General features: G+C 37.9%; 2 protein-coding genes across 2 annotated transcripts; both read left to right on the top strand.

Moving 5' to 3' along the window:
- The first annotated feature begins 883 nt into the window (after positions 1 to 883).
- LOC145137000 (Tetratricopeptide repeat (TPR)-like superfamily protein) lies at positions 884 to 7,323 on the top strand. Its single transcript, XM_079071136.1, has 22 exons — positions 884 to 1,120; positions 1,640 to 1,735; positions 1,816 to 2,022; positions 2,251 to 2,373; positions 2,477 to 2,560; positions 2,633 to 2,683; positions 2,769 to 2,861; positions 3,048 to 3,188; positions 3,259 to 3,339; positions 3,424 to 3,668; positions 3,748 to 3,919; positions 3,999 to 4,114; positions 4,191 to 4,248; positions 4,320 to 4,385; positions 4,472 to 4,678; positions 4,763 to 4,814; positions 4,898 to 5,271; positions 5,356 to 5,450; positions 5,577 to 5,813; positions 5,898 to 6,532; positions 6,613 to 6,816; positions 6,954 to 7,323. The coding sequence occupies exons 1-22, from the start codon at positions 1,118 to 1,120 to the stop codon at positions 7,127 to 7,129; spliced, it is 3,516 nt and encodes a 1,171-aa protein (XP_078927262.1). The 5' UTR covers positions 884 to 1,117; the 3' UTR covers positions 7,130 to 7,323.
- Positions 7,324 to 8,231: 908 nt separating this feature from the next.
- Positions 8,232 to 10,961, top strand: HD1 (histone deacetylase 1). Its single transcript, XM_079071160.1, has 7 exons — positions 8,232 to 8,406; positions 8,864 to 9,839; positions 9,919 to 10,149; positions 10,238 to 10,305; positions 10,403 to 10,460; positions 10,533 to 10,601; positions 10,693 to 10,961. Exons 2-7 carry the CDS (start codon positions 8,871 to 8,873, stop codon positions 10,786 to 10,788), a joined length of 1,491 nt encoding a protein of 496 aa, XP_078927286.1. The 5' UTR covers positions 8,232 to 8,406; positions 8,864 to 8,870; the 3' UTR covers positions 10,789 to 10,961.
- The last annotated feature ends 7,760 nt before the right edge of the window (positions 10,962 to 18,721 follow it).

Below are 18,721 nucleotides of genomic sequence, written 5' to 3'. Positions count from 1 at the left end.
TAACTCTTTTTCCAAACATTATCGATATAGATTGGGTTTTAGGGATTTTCATATATTAAATTGATTATTTATAAGGCTGAACGGAGTCGTGCAACGCCTACCAACTCCACATCATAAAAAATGGGGGGAAGAAGTTCGAAAGAAGAAGCGAGGGAGAATAGAAGGGTGGTATGCTGAGTGGGAAAGAAGGAAGGAGGAAGAAGGGAGAAAGAAGAAAGAGACTCGACGCATTTCTACCGAGTTTGGGCTCCGAGCTCGACATGCCGAGTTCCTGGCCCAGTATTTACCGAGTCCACATCAGATCTGCCGAGGGTCGCCGAGTCTTACTCTGCCCAACTTAAAGCTATAGAAATAGGGTTGTAAACGAACTGAACGTTCGACAAACTGTTCGTGAACTGTTCAACGGGAAGTTCGTTTATTTAATAAATGAACAAACATGAATAAAAATTTATGTTCGTTTAGTTAAACGAACAAACATGGACAATGACATCTTTCCTTCAATTATGTTCGTGAATGTTCCTTTACGTTCGTTCATATAAGTTCATTTTATGTTCATATAAATTCTTAATTATGTTTGATTATATTACTATATTATATGGTCATTGATGTTTATATATGTTCAATTATGTTTGTTTATCTTTGTTCATTTACGTTTGTTCGTTTATATTCCGTTAGCATGTTCACGAACATATACGAACGAACATGAACAATGTAATTTGTTAAACGAACGAACAAGAAAAAACTCGTTCCTTTATCCGTTTGTCTTCGTTCATTTGTTCAGCTAACTTAAACGAATGAACATGAACTAGTCCCGCTTCGCTTCGTGTTCTTTCATTTTGTTTATATAGAAACACTTTCATAGACCCGACCCGACCCGGAGCACATGAGGAACACTGGAAGTCTCAAACGGTCAAACATTCAAACTATCTCGTCCGCATCCTTCTCTGAAACTGCATTCTGCAGCTCCTCCACTCGTCCCGGCCGGCCGCCACCTGCTGCAGTCGTATTTTCGTCTCTACATCCCATCACATAGAAGACTCTTTTTCTGTCTGGCTTCCTCGCATCCTCACTATCGCACACTTGTATCGCACAGTGCGTTGCCCTAAGCGGATCCTGAATGGCAAGTGTCGAACTTTCGCTTCCAAAATTTCTTACTACTATTGACTAAATTTTCATTTATTATCACCAATTTACATAATCACCATAGTCTAAAGAGGAAGAGAAAGAGAATTGGGTTCTTCAAACTTTGAAACCCTAATAAAATTGCTGTAATTTCAGCTCACTTATTACTGTTAACTTAAGCGTTTTCTTATTGCTCGAAGGGTTTGATATCGTAAATTGTATAATTTGCATGGGTTCTTAATTGTCTTTGAAATTCGGAGCATTTTGTGCTCTTTAAATGACGGTTTACTAAGTGCATTATGCTCGTCATTTGTTTTTTAACTCTTATGATAAAAACTTGTGTCAATAATCATTGAGTTGTTGGCATCAAATTAGCAATTGTGTATAGGTATTCCACCCGTCTGTCATTACTCATTATGTATGAAGCTGTATGCTTATGTTTATCAAGCGTGTTCTATTTCTTGTGGGATAATGATTATGTATCTCATATCTTATTTCATCTCAATTTTAATTTTAGGCTGAAGAAATGGACAGTCAAGAAGACTCTGTTTTCACACAGTTAACGGAAGCTGTTGCTGCCAACCCGGATGACCCTTCCCTCCATTTTAATCTTGTAACAAAATCTTTAACCTCTTCACTGAATATAACTTAAAATTCTAGGTTTCATTTTAATATGTTTTGTAATGAATTCAGGGTTTGTTCTTGTGGGAGGGGATTGGGTCAGAATCTAAGGAAAAGGCAGCAGAGCATTTTGTGATTGCAGCAAAGCTAAACCCACAAGATGCAAATGCTTTTAGGTATTTGGGTCATTATTATAGCAAAGTTTCAGTTGATACTCAGAGAGCTCTCAAGTGTTATCAGAGGGCTCTCACTCTTGATCCTCAAGATTCTGAATCTGGGGTTAGTCTTATTCTTAACTTCTCACCTATCTTTATACATTCGTTTGATTTCCTTTTTTGTTTATTTATGTTTTCCTGTTGCAAGATTTTTCCAACCCATTCAAGTTTATTGATTTGGACCTAATTCTTCATAAAGATTCCACTAAGATCTATTTCAAAACTCAAAAGTGCAAAATTATATACACATATAGATGGTAAAGAATTCTATATTGTGTCCCATTGTTTGCAGGAATCAATGTGTGATTTGTTGGACAAAGAAGGAAAAGAGAGCTTGGAGGTTGCTGTCTGCCGTGAAGCTGCAGGGAAGTCGCCAAGGGCATTTTGGGCATTTCGTAGGCTTGGTTTTCTACAGGTGTTTCATCATCTTCTTTGCTTATCTTTTTTTCCATTTCTGGCTTAAAATTTGGGCCCCAACTCCCACATGTTTTCCATTGACATTTAGGTATTTTTTGCAGGTCCATCAGAAGAAATGGTCTGAGGCAGTTCATAATCTTCAGCAGGCCATTAGAGGGTATCCTACATCTGCAGATTTATGGGAAGTATGTACTTATTATACCCTTCTCTTGTTGGTATTACTCAAGATTGCTCCCTCATTTTTGTCTTTACTTTAGGCTTTAGGTCTTGCATATCAGCGATTGAGCATGTTCACAGCAGCTATTAAGGTACTTTTCCCCTACGAATGTTCATTTCTCCCTCATTTGTGGTTTGACCACTTACATACATTTGACTTCTTTTTTCATTGCATAGTCATATGGTCGAGCTATTGAGTTGGAGGAGTCACGAGTATTTGCAATGGTTGAGAGTGGATATGTCTTCTTGATGCTTGGTTCACATCGAAAGGTAATATTTTGCCACATGTAGTTGCAACTAACTAACATTCCTTGTGTGATTCTGCTATTAGTTCAGTTAATTGTAGTTTGCTTCTCACTTACTCCCTTATACCTATAATCTTACTTAATTGATCATGGTCATAACTTATAACAATACATCTAATGTATATTTCACTAACTAGCTCTATGGGTGAAGGGAGTTGAGCAGTTTCAGCAAGCTTTACAGATATCACCTGAAAATGTAGCTGCACACTATGGACTTGGGTGTGGGCTTCTTGAGTTATCAAAGGAATGTATAAGTTCAGGTGCATTTAGATGGGGAGCTTCAATATTAGAGGTAAAATAATTCCAATACTTGTGTCAAGTTTAATACAAAACATCTAAAAAAACTCTTTATAAATTTTTAGGAGGCATCAAAAGTTGTTAAAACTGGTACTTTCTTGGCAAAAAATGTTTCATGCATGTGGAAGTTGCATGGTGATATTCAGGTACGCCCATATTTTTTTTTATCTCGTTATGAAAGTTCTGTTATGTATGGTGAACTTGGTATATGACATTTTTGCCCTTGCTAGCTTACATATGCGAATTGCATCCCATGGATTGATGAAGACCATGTCTTAGAAACAGAGAAAGCTTTGACTGATTCCATTCTTTCATGGAAAAACGCATGTTCTTCAGCTGCACTGAGTGCCAGGCGTTCATATCAACATGCTCTACATTTGGCTCCATGGCAAGCTAACATCTACACAGATATTGCCATCACTATAGATGTCATAAACTATTTTAAGGAGGAAAACAAACATGATGCTATCCAAAAGTAGGTACTTTCACTTGTGATCTTGTAACCCAATTAAATCTTGTTTAGGTACAAATTTTCTTTTCCTTTTCATGTGCAGGCAATTACCTGAGAAAATGATTTTAGGTGGTTTATTACTCGAGAGCTCCAATAATGAATTCTGGGTTGCACTAGGATACTTATCACATCATGTTGAGTTAAAGCAACATGCTTTTATCAGATCATTGCAGTTAGATGTATCATTAGCTGTTGCATGGGCATATCTTGGGAAGGTAGACCTTACATTGAGTAAATCTCCTAATTTTTTTTTAATCGTCAATGAAGCTAGGGCTAAATGTTGACATTGTACAGCTTTATAGAAAACAAGGTGACAAGAAATTGGCACAAAATGCATTTGATCGTGCAAGGAGTATTGATCCTTCACTTGCATTACCATGGGCTGGCATGTCAGCAGATATGTCCATTAGGCAAGTTCATCTCTTTTTTCAAAACCAATAATAGCAATGTACTTTTCACCTGTATTTAAATAGTTTCTTTTCTCAGGGCACTTAAGGCAGATGAAGCTTATGATTGCTGTTTAAGAGCTGTTCAAATACTACCTGTACTCTCTCTCTCTCTCTCTCTCTCTCTAGTTTTGTCAAGAAGTGTTCTGAAAACACCATTTTTGTGCAGCTTCCAGAATTTCAGATGGGTCTTGCAAAGCTTGCTTTACATTCTGGTGAACTTTCATCTTCAGAGGTACTTGTTATATGCAAGAAAAGGGTCATAGTCTTACAACGGGTCCCACATTCATAATTACACTTACATACCCTCATTTGTCACAGGTATTTGGACCCATAAGCCAGGCTTTGCATCATGCACCCCAGTATCCAGAATCTCACAATCTTCTAGGGCTTGTTTGTGAGGCAAGATGTGATTATCCATCTGCTATTACATCTTATAAGTTAGCACGTTATGCAGTCAACACTTCTTCTTGTGACGCCTCAAAACTCCTTGATATATCAATTAATTTGGCAAGGTCACTCTGTAAGGTAATTATTTAATTTCCTTTCTTATATATTATATATTTTCACAATACATTTAAAATTTTATGCCTTTATTTTACATTGATGCAGGATGGTAAAGCTTATGAGGCAGTGCAAGAATGCGAAGAACTAAAGAAGAAAGGTTTGAATCTTCATGCATCTTTTTTATTTGCCCACTTTTTTTTATATATATGTTAAGGAAAAACAACTGTTTTTAAAAATCAGGTGTTCTGGATTGGGAAGGTTTGCATATATATGCTTTATCTTCATGGATACTTGGGAAGAATGATCAGGCTTTGTCTGTGGTGAGGATTTTAGCTGCAGGTGTTAAATCATTGGAACCACAAAAGGCATCCACCTCCATAAGCTTTATATGTAGATTACTTTACTATATTTCTGGTCAAGAGGCAGTGATGACAAGCATTTTAAAAATGCCAAAAGATTTATTTAAAAGTTCAAAAGTTAGTTTTGTGGTATCTGCTATTCATGTTCTGGATCAAAGCAATCAGCTTGAGGCAGTTGTTTCAAGTAGCCGATCTTCTCTCATAAGTCATGATGAAATTACTGGAATGCATTTTTTGATAGTATTAAGTAAATTGGTACGTTTTCCTAACCCATATTTTTTTTATTTATTTAGCATGCCAAACTTGAATATGTAATGAATTTATAATTTGTTTTTGCAGGTGAAAAATGGTTCACAGCATTGCTTGGGAATTCAGAGTGGAATCGATCACCTTAGAAAAATCCTCCATAAGTACCCCAACAGTTATTTTCTAAGGTAAATCATGATTATTATACTCTATGTTCTGAGTTATCCATCATTCCTAAGCTTCTGATAATCAGTAATCTGATTAATTTCTATCTAATCTTGTGAAAATTTCTAACAAAAGTTTGCTGCTAACAGGAATGTTCTTGGTTATCTCTTAATATCTAGCAAAGAACAAAAAGATGCACACTTGTCCACTAGATGCTTTACTGTAAGAAGCAGCCAATCAGAGTGTCTAAAAGAAGAAGGTCTAAAACGTGCACCTGAAATCCTTGGTGCAAGTACAGTTGCTTGCTACACCAACAATAAACACACCTTTCCCACCTGTAAAGACCAATCTACCCCTCAACACGGATCATTCAAACTATTACAAAAGTACCACACTTTCAATCTTTACCCTTTACGATAATTTACTTCTAATCCATGAAAAAAAAGCTTATACCACTCTAATTTTTACAGGTGGTGGCATCAAGAACCATGGAATAAAAATGCAAGATACCTTTTAATCCTCAACTACATTCAAAAAGCACGTGAAGAGAGATACCCTCAACATATAAACACAGGACTCGAAAAGTTAATTAATTTAGCTCTTTCAGACGAATCCCTATCCTGCCCCTATCAAAAGTTCCAGCTGTCACTCTGTGCATCTGAAATAAGTTTACAAAGTGGGGACCACGCTAACTGCATAAAACATGCTAAAAAAGCTTCAAATCTTTCTATCCCAGATGACTATCTCTTCTTGGCACACTTGCAATTATGTCGGGCATATGCTGCAGAAAACAACCATGTCAGCTTACATGAAGAGTACACAAAATGTATAAATTTGAGAACCGATTATCATATCGGTTTAATTTGCCTCAAATATATTGAATGTCAATATGGTCTACAAGGAGATGAGAATATAAATATAATCGAATTGAGATTTGAAGAATGTTCTAAAGATATAAAATATTCATGGAATGTATGGACAGCTGTATGGAAAATGGTCCAGGGGTTGATTGCGGTTTCAAATCGTGATTTTGTTGGTGCAGAAGAGTTTTTTGCATATGCGTGTTCGTTAAACGGTTCTGAGAGCTGTTTGTTTTTGTGTCATGGTATTTATTTATTTGTCATTACTAATTATGTAAATTTTTTGATGGGATTATACATTTTTACATATGACACTGGTTTACAGGTGCCATTTGTATGGAACTTGCGAGACAACAATGCAACTCGGATTTCTTGCTGCTTGCTGTTGGGAGTTTGAAGAAAGCTAGAAACAATTGTCACACAAGTTTACCTATTTTGCAACTTTTATTAGGGCAAGCAGAAGCAAGTCTTGGATATAAAGGGCAATGGAGTCAATACCTGAAGTTTGAATGGTCATCTTGGCCTCCAGGTTTGGATTTTCATTATTTACTACTGGTTACTGAACGGTGTGCAAAAGACGTAAATGCCCTTGTCATTCTGATTGTTGAAAATAGCTGACTTTGTTTGCTTTTTGTTATGGATGTTGATAAACAAACATATGTGCAGAGATGAGGCCGGGGGAGATTTTTCTTCATATGCATTTGGTTTCAAAACAGTTGCAAGAAGGTGGCTACTCTGCATCAAGAACAATACATGGTAAAAATCCATTGAGATGGATTCTACAAGCGATACATTTGAATCCATCTTGTTCAAGATATTGGAAAGCTTTACAGAATCCGTAAATACCTTACTTTACTTATGTTGGCGTGTCAGATTTTAGACAAGTGTGTTTGGTAAGTGCATTTGTTCGAATGATTTACAACATGTAAAACCGAGTCTATGGAATCTGAGCTTAAAGTAAACACGATAGTTGTTGATTATTAATATATATATTATTTGCGTTGCATGAAAGGGAAAATGGATGACTTGGCATTGATTCTCGTTTGTTTGATTGGGTGAAAATTAAATTTGCTGGTATGATTTTGCATTGCTTAATAAAACTGATTCTGATTCCTTATTTTGATTTTTCTGCTCTGCCCTTTTTTGGGATAAAAAATCTGAAATTATTTAACTGTGTTTTATAATTGTCTGATTTGTTCTTCAAAAAGTCAAGCCCTTTCAATCCGTTTCAATTTGTAATATTGTTTCAATATAGCATGGCATGACATCTTTACAAGGTCTAAATCTTATACCTGTTAATCAAACATCAAATAAATTTTGTTGGGTAAGATTTCAACTCATTTAAGTAACATGCTAACCTAGCATTAAATAAACTGTTTTGAATAAGAGATTTCAACTCATTTTAAGTAAAATGCTAACGTAATATTAAAAAAAATGTTTGGATAAATGATTTCAACTCATTTAAGTAACCTCCTAACCCAACATTAAATAAATTGTTTTTGGTAAGAGATTTCAATTAATTTAAATGACATGGATTTTTAAACCTAGAACGACACTATATGTTTACCATACCTACACGTCTACTTGTCAAAATTTGCAAGTTAACTCAAGCTCTTAAAGCTTTTGCAATTTAAACACTCATATCATATTTAGTTTTAAAAAAAAAAATTCGTACATTTAGCTTTAGGAAATCAGTTCTACACTTTCCATTAGATATAACAATTAATTTACAATGATTGGGGTGATTCAATATTTTTTAATAAATTTGAAATTATTAGAATCGGTTGTTTGCAAAGTTTTAACTAACATTTCCATTCTTTGGAATTGGACCAATCTGATCTGCTTACAAATGACCCAAACCCGATAAAAGTCCAAAAGTTGAGCCTCGGCCCATTTCTCCTGAATTGTCCGCTATGCCTATTACTACTCCTATTTGGTCACAGTGGTAGCCATTAGCAAACTAGAAGAAATACTCATATTCAAGAGAGCGTAGCCACCGGATCGTTCTCGATTGTTCCCATTCTCTTCGTCACCCTATTAATCCTTGCAGTTGCAGGTATTTGTTATGCAAACCTGTTCACTCGTTCAAAACTGGCCGGATTAACCACCGCGGTTGCAGGTGTTTCTCTTTTATACTTTTTTTTATTGTCATTTTGTTTTCGATTTCTGTATACAGTACTTCCGTACGTAGTTCGGTGTATGATTTACGTTAATAATTTGTTCCTTCTTAATTTTGATGTATTGTTTGTGTTATGAAAATTTCTCGGTTCGTGGCCTTCTCTAATTAGGGTCTGACTCGGATTTTGTTTTTTCAAATTGTTATGTTCATTAAGTAGGGAAGGATGGATAAATCTAGTCAGGTAAGTTGAATCGTGAAATTAGGTTAAATTGCTTTCGTTTAATGTTCTTACGCCTGATACAATCAGTTTGAAATAAAGATCTAGAAAACGAAAGATACAAACGTCGTTGTTAGAGCTTAATATGATGAGTGGAGATCTCTCTTTGTGTACTAAGCATATTAGGTCAATACTCCAAAATCTGTCCTAAATTTGTCTCTAATGTGCTATCTTTCTCAGATTTTCGATGGAAACTGGAGGCAATTCCTTAGCATCTGGGCCAGATGGAGTGAAGAGAAAGGTGTACTACTTCTATGACCCAGAGGTTGGAAATTACTATTATGGACAAGGTCACCCAATGAAGCCACATAGAATTCGCATGACACATGCTCTATTAGCCCACTATGGTTTACTTCAAAACATGCATGTTGTAAAGCCTGTTCCAGCTAGAGACAAAGATCTTTGCAGGTTTCATGCTGATGACTATGTTTCTTTTCTAAGAGGCATCACCCCAGAAACACAGCAAGATCAATTAAGACAACTAAAAAGGTTCAATGTTGGTGAAGATTGCCCTGTGTTTGATGGTCTATACTCCTTCTGTCAAACTTATGCAGGAGGTTCTGTTGGAGGAGCAGTGAAGTTAAACCATGAGTATTGTGATATAGCTATAAACTGGGCAGGTGGACTTCATCATGCTAAAAAATGTGAAGCTTCTGGTTTTTGCTATGTCAATGACATCGTCTTATCAATTCTTGAACTTCTGAAAGTGCACCAACGTGTGCTGTATGTAGATATTGACATTCATCATGGTGATGGTGTAGAGGAAGCTTTTTACACTACTGATAGAGTCATGACTGTTTCTTTCCACAAATTTGGTGATTATTTCCCGGGGACAGGGGATATAAGAGATATTGGGTATTCAAAGGGAAAGTATTACTCACTGAATGTCCCTCTAGATGATGGAATTGATGATGAAAGCTATCAGTCACTGTTTAAGCCAATAATTGGTAAAGTAATGGAAGTGTTCAGACCTGGTGCTGTTGTGTTACAATGTGGTGCAGATTCTTTATCAGGAGATAGATTGGGTTGTTTTAATTTATCAATTAAAGGGCATGCTGAGTGTGTGAAGTATATGAGATCTTTTAATGTGCCTTTATTATTACTTGGTGGTGGAGGGTATACAATACGTAATGTTGCTAGATGCTGGTGCTATGAGGTATTCTTGTTTTTTTTAATAAGTATATGGTGTGATTAAATAAAGATGTATATAATGCAATTTTGATTTGGTTTTGTAGACAGGAGTTGCACTTGGGGTTGAGTTAGAAGATAAGATGCCTCAACATGAGTATTATGAGTACTTTGGTCCTGATTATACTCTTCATGTTGCTCCAAGTAATATGGAAAATAAGAACTCTCGCCAGCTGTTAGATGAAATTCGGTCAAAGCTTCTAGATAATCTCTCTAAATTACAGCATGCACCAAGTGTCCAGTTTCAAGAGCGCCCACCTGATACAGAATTCCCAGAGGTTTGTTATTTGTTACAAAAAATTCACTTTTTGAATTTGTATATCTAATTATGAGAAGCCAACAGCAGTCATTTTTTCTTGTATTCAGGCAGATGAAGATCAAGAGGATGACGATCGAAGATCAGATGATTCTGATGTTGATGAAAATAATGAGGGGTAAAATTGTCTTTCCCCAAAACATTATAAAGAAAAAAACAGTTTCTTCCTCAATTCTCCTCCCTGAATTCTGATATTCTTGTATTTGCATTTGCAGCAAGCCTTTCATTGGACTTGTGAAAAGGGAACTCCATGATATTGAGTCCAAGGACATGGTATGTGCATGATAAATTAAAGACTGTAGTGTTTCTTTTTTGGACTCATGGTTTCATTTTGTATAAATTCAGGATGATGTGAAAGAAGGTGAACGTGCTAATAGAGAGATGGATGCCTCATTTGCTGAAATATCCATAAAGGTGAGCAAACAGACACCTATCTATTTTCATAAAAGAAAAAGGATAAGTATTTATGTAGTGTTTTTAAGTGTTTGTTTGTATGTATTTTCAGGGTTCAAATTCAGTGTCAGCACCTGCAGATGTGAAACAAGAACAAGGAAACTCAAACAAGCCGGATCAGCCTTCTACTGCTGAGATGAATTTATAGTGTATGATGATATGTCGATGTCATGTTTTTACTTTTAACTTTTATGAATCTATTTTAAATTTGTGTTGAGGATTGGTGTATTATGTTGTACAAAACTGACTGGAACATGTGCACAAGGTTGGTAAGTTAAAAAGATGAGTAGATGAAATTAAATGACAAATGTTTTATTATTATTTTTGGTATTGACTATCCTGATGAGGGTATGATTTACCTTTAAAATTATATGACAAAATTACATGATTCGTTGTATGCTTGCAAAATGTATCATGTTGTCAAAAACGCTATGCGTGTGTTAGCCATTCTAAAAGAAATGTGCATGTGCAAATAAGGATAAGTCCATATCCCTCCCCTTTTCTTGCCCAATGCCACTTATCAACTAACCCTCCTTCCTCTTCACCGCCTACCTGGCATAGATTCCGACACACATGCATCTTCTTCTTGCCGCCCAAATGCATCGTTTCCGAGACCTAAACTCAATTTAGATTTTGTGTATTTTTATTCTCTACTTTTTTATTTCTTGTTTCTTATTTGAATACGTTTGGAGAATCACATATGTTAATAAAGGAAGAATCAAACCCAATTCCATAATCTACATGAGAGAAAAGAAAAGCAGAAACATTTTGTTCATCGATGGTCAAAAAGGGAAGGAGGAATAGGAAAGTCGTTCATCGCATGTTAGATAAAGCACATGTACTCAATGATTTGCAGTTCGATGAAGAACATGGACCTGAAGGAAAAAATATAAAATGTATCGGGGAACTTGCATGTTATAACCTATGTTAGCTTTAGCTCGGTTGTATTTCTTGGTTCTAGCTTCTTGCTAGAGTTCCTTTTTATTTATATCATACTAGTTGAACACATGTGCGTTATGCATGAAGAAGAAATTTTCTTTTCGCAGTCATATGAAGTAGCATCTACTTTCTCTCTTTCATATGCTAATAATGGTAATAATTTTCGATATTGTTCTTTGCAGATATCAGAAGAATGATGTAACTCAGTAAGCTTAGCATACAATCGTTTAGCAAAGTTACAGTAGATGTTTCTTTGTTTAACTAACAAAACATTATCATTCCTAACCATATCCCTATCTACTGTAATATTTCACAATTGTAGCTCTAAGTTCTCTATCTTACTCTTCTTAAACTCCATCTTATTTTGAATATCATATAGTAATGACTTCGATTGTTCAACTTCTCTACTCACGAAGATCAACATATCATTAAGATAAGAAAGAGTATCATCAAAATCTAGTAAAATTGCATGATAAGTACTAGAGGGAATATTAAGAGATTCAAGAAGATTACGTACCTTCGCAGTCATTGGAGACTTTTCAACTCCAGTCGAGAGAAAGCAAGTACCAGTGACCTTCTCTTCCTTCAAATCATCCTCTTCGAATTGAGCGAACATTGCTCCATGGGTAGGATTACTCATTTCCTCATCATCAGACCCGGATGACCAAATCTGATATGTTCCATCACTCTCATTTCCACCTTTCACCATCAATGTGAGTCCCTTTGTTCGAGCCCTCAACTCCTTAATTTTCTCAGCGTAATACGCTTCATCTTTCACCCTCTCCTTCTTCTTTTTTTTCTTTCGCAGCATGCAATCTTTGGCCAAGTGATTCGAACCATTGCAATAGTTGCAATCATAGCCCGAATCCCCTTTCAGCTTCAGTGGCTTCTTCTCACTCACAATTTTTCCTTCCTTCTTCTCCTCCTTTGACTTCACTCTTGCACCTTTGCCCGTTGAGCTATTCGCTACTGTTCTTGTACTTTGGATTATACAGCTTCTTGAAAAACTTTTTCACTTTATTATTCGAGTAATAAGTCACCGCTTCATCCTCAGAATTCGTCAAAAATCCTTCATCTTCAACATCCTCTTGTTCTCCAGATTCAATTTCGGATTCCTTGGCAGTCAATTTCGACATCAGAGCCAAAGGTCCTCCAAAGCTCAACTTCCCTTCTTCAGCAATCTCATTAATCTCACTCTCATGGGCTTTCAGAACGTTGTACAAATCAGCCAAAGAATAACAGTCGAAACTCTGTTGAGTTTTGATCATCAGGCTTATGTTCCTCCATTCCTTTCGCAACCCCATCAGAAAAGTTAGATTATACTCCAGAGTCGAACGAGTGACCCCATAACGAGTACACTTAAAGATCAACTCATTCAAGCGATCATAGTATAACTCGATGGTTTCGTTATTTTTCTTCTTAAACTCACCCAATTCCAACAGACACTGCTTCACTGAACTTTTATTTTGGTCTTCTCATCGTCCTGATATTTCTCTTTCAACGTATCCCAAATTTCCTTCGCGGTTTTGCAACTTTGAACATAGTTGTAAACAACTGGTGGAAGAGCACCACACAGTTCTCGAAGGCATTTCTTATCATTTGCTTTCTGTTTATCTGTTTGCATAGCAACATCAGTAGAAGAATCAGTAGTTTCGACCTGTTCGAGCCTTCCAGGACGATAGTTTTCGCTTGTAATACACCTCCAAAGATCTTCATCAATGTCGTTGATATAATCCTCCATTCTATCGGTCCACTGCTCATAATATTCAGGTATGAGCATTGGAATCTTTGTCGATGATCCAAGTAAATGAGAAAAGCTTGACATTGTGTTCATGTTGAAGTTCGCCATTTTCGTACGGAAAAAAGTGATTTTTGATTTCAAAAAAGAGATCTAATAGAAGAATCAATCAGAGAATGATCAGGAAACACTCAGTCTAACAAACTGATTGAAGAATCAAAACGAATCAATCAATTGACACAAGTTTTCTTAATCAATAATGCGGAAAACATTTAATCGGAACGAGCGATTCAAAAATATTGAAAAAGTACGAGAAAACTGGAATTGATTGAATGTATCCTGCTTTGATACCAAATAAAGAGTGTTTAAATCAAGTTTAGAATACGAAATCAATCACCGAATGAAATAAGAACACGATATGTAAATAATATATGATTGGCTCATTAATCGTCTGAAAAGTACACGAGTTCAAGAAAGAGAATACAATAATGAAATGTGCAAAAGCTACTCTCTACTCCTATACTTACTCTATTTATAGAGTGTTACAGACTCACAAAAAGTATGCAGGGACTAGACATTAGCCCTCAACATCACAGATGCCTTGCAAAATACATACACTTCGAAGTACATGACTTCGCACCCAAAGAGACTAAAACTAATTTTGACTTTTCACAATACATTTCGCACCTTACAGATGGTAACCCGAATGAAGATCAATCTTGGAAAACGAAGTTGCACCCTGAAGTTGGTCAAACAAATCATCAATCCTCAGAAGTGGATAACGGTTCTTCACCATTAGCTTATTCAGCTCCCGGTAGTCAATACACATCCGATAAGACCCATCCTTCTTCTTCACAAACAGGATCGGTTCTCCCCATGGAGAACTGCTCGGTCGAATGAACCCCTTGTTTAACAGCCCCTGCAGCTGTGTAGAGAACTCCTACATCTCCAAACAAGCTAATTGATACAGTGCTTTGACTATCGGATCCGCACTAGGAACCAGGTCAATCCTAAACTTCACCTGTCTCTCCAGAGGCACTCCAGGAAATTCCTCTAGAAACACATTCGGGTACTCCCGTACAATCGACACATCATCCCCAATCGCCTTACCCTTATCCCGGGTATCCATAACATAGGCGACATATCCGGAACAACCCTGATGAAAATAGTGTCTGGCCCAAGCTATTGAACATAGAATCGACCCATGCTAAGTACTCTCTCTCTCTGAACTACTAACTCTCCCCCGCTTGGGGTCCGAATACATACCATCTAATGCACGCAGTCAATCACCACCCCATTGGGGCTCAACCAATCCATCCCTACAATAACTTTGTTCCTGTGCAAAGGAATATAACCAAATCGATCGGAAACTGCTAGTTGAACATCTCTAGAACACAACCCCAATGAACCCTCGATGCCCGAACGGATCGATCATCCTCAATCTCAACCTCTAATGGACAATCTAGCTCCCCTGGAGCTCCAGCAAACCTCTTATTGAGCGCAAGAGATACAAAAGATCGGGTAGCCCCCGAATCAATAAATATCAAGGCATAGATACCTTTCACAAGGAACGATCCTACAACAAACACACACTCATAAGCAGAATAATCAACATAAATAAAGAGATAATGAGAAGATACATACCTGTCACCACATCAGGTGCTGCGCGAGCGTCCTCAGCCGTAAGCCCTGCTCTTCACCACAGGCGCATCCGCCTTGCCCTGGCGGCCATCAGTAATCCGTAGAGTCGTTGGAGCGGGTGATACCACTGGTCCTGCTGCTGCCAAACTCGGACAATGGGCCTTCTTGTGGCCCCTCTGATTGCAATGGAAGCAAATCAGATCAGATATTGGGGTGGTGGTGGTAGTAGTACCAGTGCAATCCCTGCTAATATGAGCCGTCCGGCTGCACTTGAAGCATCCAGAACCACCCACCCTGCACGCCCCATCATGCGTCTTGACGTACTTACCACAGCGACTCCGGTCCTGCTGGCCTCTCGATATCGAATCAAATACCTTGGGCCTTTTGCCCGAACCCCTTGAAACTTGAGCCTGACCTGACTTCCTCTTCTTCTCCATCTCTAGATCAATCTCCCTCTCTCTATCTCTCGCAATCATATCCTCCAGTGTCTTACAACTAGATCGGCTCACGAACTGCCGAATATCGCTCCTCAACATCTCCTGGTATCTCACCTTCTTCATCTCCTCATCTGCCACATACTGTGGAACCAACAAATCCCTCTCGCGGAACATAACGGTGATCTCAACCACCATCTCAGTAGTCTGGCGAAGGTCCTGAAACTGACTCGCCAACTGTTGCACCTCAATCTCCGGTGCAAAATCAACTCTAAACCTCGACACAAAATCATCACATGTCATCGAATCAACTTCCGCATCACCAACGGAGCACCCAACCTCCTCCCACCAATCTCGTCCTCTATCTTTCAGAATACAGGAAGCAAGTCTGACCTTTGCCCCATCGGGACAACTGTTAGTGCGGAAGGCATTAGCGACATCCACTAACCAACGTCTACTCGCTATCGGGTCCTTCTCCCCGAAGTAATCTGGAGCTCCACAGGCCCGAAACTCCCTAAATGTCAACGTGCGAGCTCCCATAAATGCCACCATCTCAGACTGAAAAGCGGTCAAGCGCTCATCTAAAGTCTCCAGAATACCCTCCTTGATTGTACCAAAGATCGCAGGAGTTTGATCGAGTATGTTGTGGGTAATCTCAGACGAAATGAACTCCCGCGTCTGATTATCCAACTGCCCGACTCCAAAACCCGAGCCCTGAACCCTCACCAACACCAGAACCACTAACCGGTCTGCCTCGAAGAGTCACCATACTAAAAATAGACCATACAAACCATCAAAACACGCATAAATATATATCAATAAGTTTCACACTCTTCAAGCTTCATGGTTTCATCGCATCTCTCCTTGACTCGAGTACGGATCCTATGCTTCCGGTAGTACGGGCCCATACTACCTTCCACATCTATCCGTACTTTCCTCAAGGATCACTTTGAATCCACTAAGTCATTCCTTATCCATACATACAATCATCCACAAGACAAGGCTCCCAACACTAATTATTTAGTCTCCGTAATATGTAACTTAGAATATTCGCTTACTAATTAGCTGAAGTTAGTGAGAACTCCTAAAAATCACAAAGCAAGCAACATTCGAGCATTGAGTAATCGGAATCAAGCATAACCTAAACATGCCATCCTATCACTGATTGATCAGTACTAGCATGAAAGTCTACAAGCTCATATAGCAGGCATACAAAGGCATCTCTCCTAGATCCTTAGCCCTAATCTAGCATGTGATTCACAGATTCACAGATCAAGCATATCATAAAACTTGTTGGGTATTTTGGGAAAACTTACTTGAGCTCGGTTGATTGCATGCACCACACCCCTTTTCTTTTATTAGAAACCCTTTTATAAAACATTTTCTTTTTGAAAATTCTACCAAACCCTCAATTTGAGTTCAAACACACCCGAGAGTGTGCCCGAATCCCTCAAACTAAGGCTCTCATACCAACTTATAACATCCCAAAAATTAAGACCAAAAATTTCGATTTTGTATATTAAATAAACCATCAACCCAATCAATATCATAAAACTATAGTGAAAATCAGAGTGTGTCAAATAATATCCAAGTACATCATAGTCATAGAAAACACGGAACAATGTGGTGCGTGCAATGCAGTCATCCCGAGCTCTTCCCCTTGGAACTAGAAGTAGCTGAAACATAAACTGAAAAATGTAAGCACAAATGTTAGTGATTTCCCTAAAATACCACATACCATACATATCAAACATATAATGGGCCCCGCCCGACATCGAACCCGCTCGGAACAGATCTGTCAGTCATCAGGCCCCGCCCGATATACATATAAACATATAAATATATAATCATATAAACACATGCAATAATCACAAAGATAAATAGCATACAGGATAGTCATCGGGCCTCGCCTGGTATACATATCAATATCATACATGCAAGAATCACGCAGAAAACTAGCATCCTAATCATAATAAATTGTGGGCTGGCATTGGTGCCTTCAACCCGCTAAACACAGTGAGGAAACTCACCTCTAGTTGCTGAATCTCTCAATAAAATATCGGTCTGCTGGTCCGCAAAATCTCTGTGCTAACATCATCAAATAATATCCAATTAATAGTTGGATCTCGAATCATAATAAAGAATCTAATATTCTTGTCCAATATCCAGGGTAAAAGACCGTTCTACTCTTTTTCTTACTTGGCCCAAAACCAAGGCCCATCCCATTTGCTCAAAAGGCCCAAATTCCTAAATGACATCCCAAGGCCCAATAATGCCCAACTTCCAAATTGGGCAAAAAAATCATTATGGACCTAATCCTAAGAAAGTCCATAGTCTATCCATGGCCCAAAGTCATAAATCTAATAGCCTAACAAGGCCCAAACCCTAAAATCCCAAAATATAGCAAAAAACCCAAGGAACTCAACCCAAAAGTCAAACAACTGAGTATGTTGGGCATACTCAGACGTATGCTTGGCGTACTCTTTCCGGGGCCAGTACGTTCAGCGTACGAGCTGAGTACGCCCCACATACTCCACAGACAGCCAACTCAACTCATTAAGCACTTATTCGGTTAAGCCAACATATCAAACTCTCAGATCTGATTCTAGAAGGTGACTTAACACGTAAATTTGGCAACTTTACACCCATGCATGACTTAATGGGACCCAACACTTAAAAATAAGCTTAATAAGAGTCTTAACACTTGCATGGACCAATAACACTCATAAAGATTACATTTTTATGGAAAAGGGACCTCAATGGAGCTAAGATCTAACATCCCAAGTTGTTGGAGTGGCCTATACTCCCAAACAAAGCTTAAAGGACCCAAAAATGCATAAACAAGGCCCTAAATTAGATCTAGCATAATCAATCATCAAGTAGGGAACTTTATACCTCAAATAGCTTGCAAAGATGATGATGAATATGGACCTACAATCTCAAGCTACCCCAAGGCAATCTCCAAGAGTTCTTCTTCCTTCAAATCACTAAAAACACCACCAAAACTCACTTCCAAGCTCCAAAAATCACAAAAGGCTCTAGGGTTTCGTTCTTAGGGTTTAGGGGAGTGGAGGATGACCAAAAGATACCACCAAGGCAACATAAGTTGCTTAAATAGGGCACAAACCCTAAAAATTAGGGTTTGCCCAATCGTTGCGTACGCCTTGCGTACTCCCAAATACGCCCATCGTACATGGGTGAACCCGCGATCAATCGAAGTGCTAGTGCGCTAAGTGTACTCATAGAGTACGCCATGCGTACTAGCTAGGGACCAAAATGTAATGAATTGAGCATTAAGGGTTAAAAAGAAACATACCAGAACTCGAATG

Source organism: Lactuca virosa, chromosome 9, assembly GCF_052849685.1.
Source record: "Lactuca virosa cultivar CGN04683 chromosome 9, Lactuca_virosa_CGN04683_v6, whole genome shotgun sequence".
In the NCBI taxonomy this organism is placed as follows: Eukaryota; Viridiplantae; Streptophyta; class Magnoliopsida; order Asterales; family Asteraceae; genus Lactuca; species Lactuca virosa.
Note: the sequence above shows the minus strand (reverse complement) of the source record. Positions and strands in the feature narration are given on the sequence as shown.

Coding starts and splice junctions, on each gene's coding strand:
- LOC145137000 (XM_079071136.1), top strand. Junction 2,561..2,632: donor CATCTGCAGATTTATGGGAA/GTATGTACTTAT, acceptor TCTTTACTTTAG/GCTTTAGGTCTTGCATATCA. Junction 3,340..3,423: donor AGTTGCATGGTGATATTCAG/GTACGCCCATAT, acceptor TGCCCTTGCTAG/CTTACATATGCGAATTGCAT.
- HD1 (XM_079071160.1), top strand. CDS start 8,871: ATGGAAACTGGAGGCAATTCCTTAGCATCTGGGCCAGATGGAGTGAAG. Junction 9,840..9,918: donor CTAGATGCTGGTGCTATGAG/GTATTCTTGTTT, acceptor TTGGTTTTGTAG/ACAGGAGTTGCACTTGGGGT. Junction 10,461..10,532: donor ATATTGAGTCCAAGGACATG/GTATGTGCATGA, acceptor GTATAAATTCAG/GATGATGTGAAAGAAGGTGA.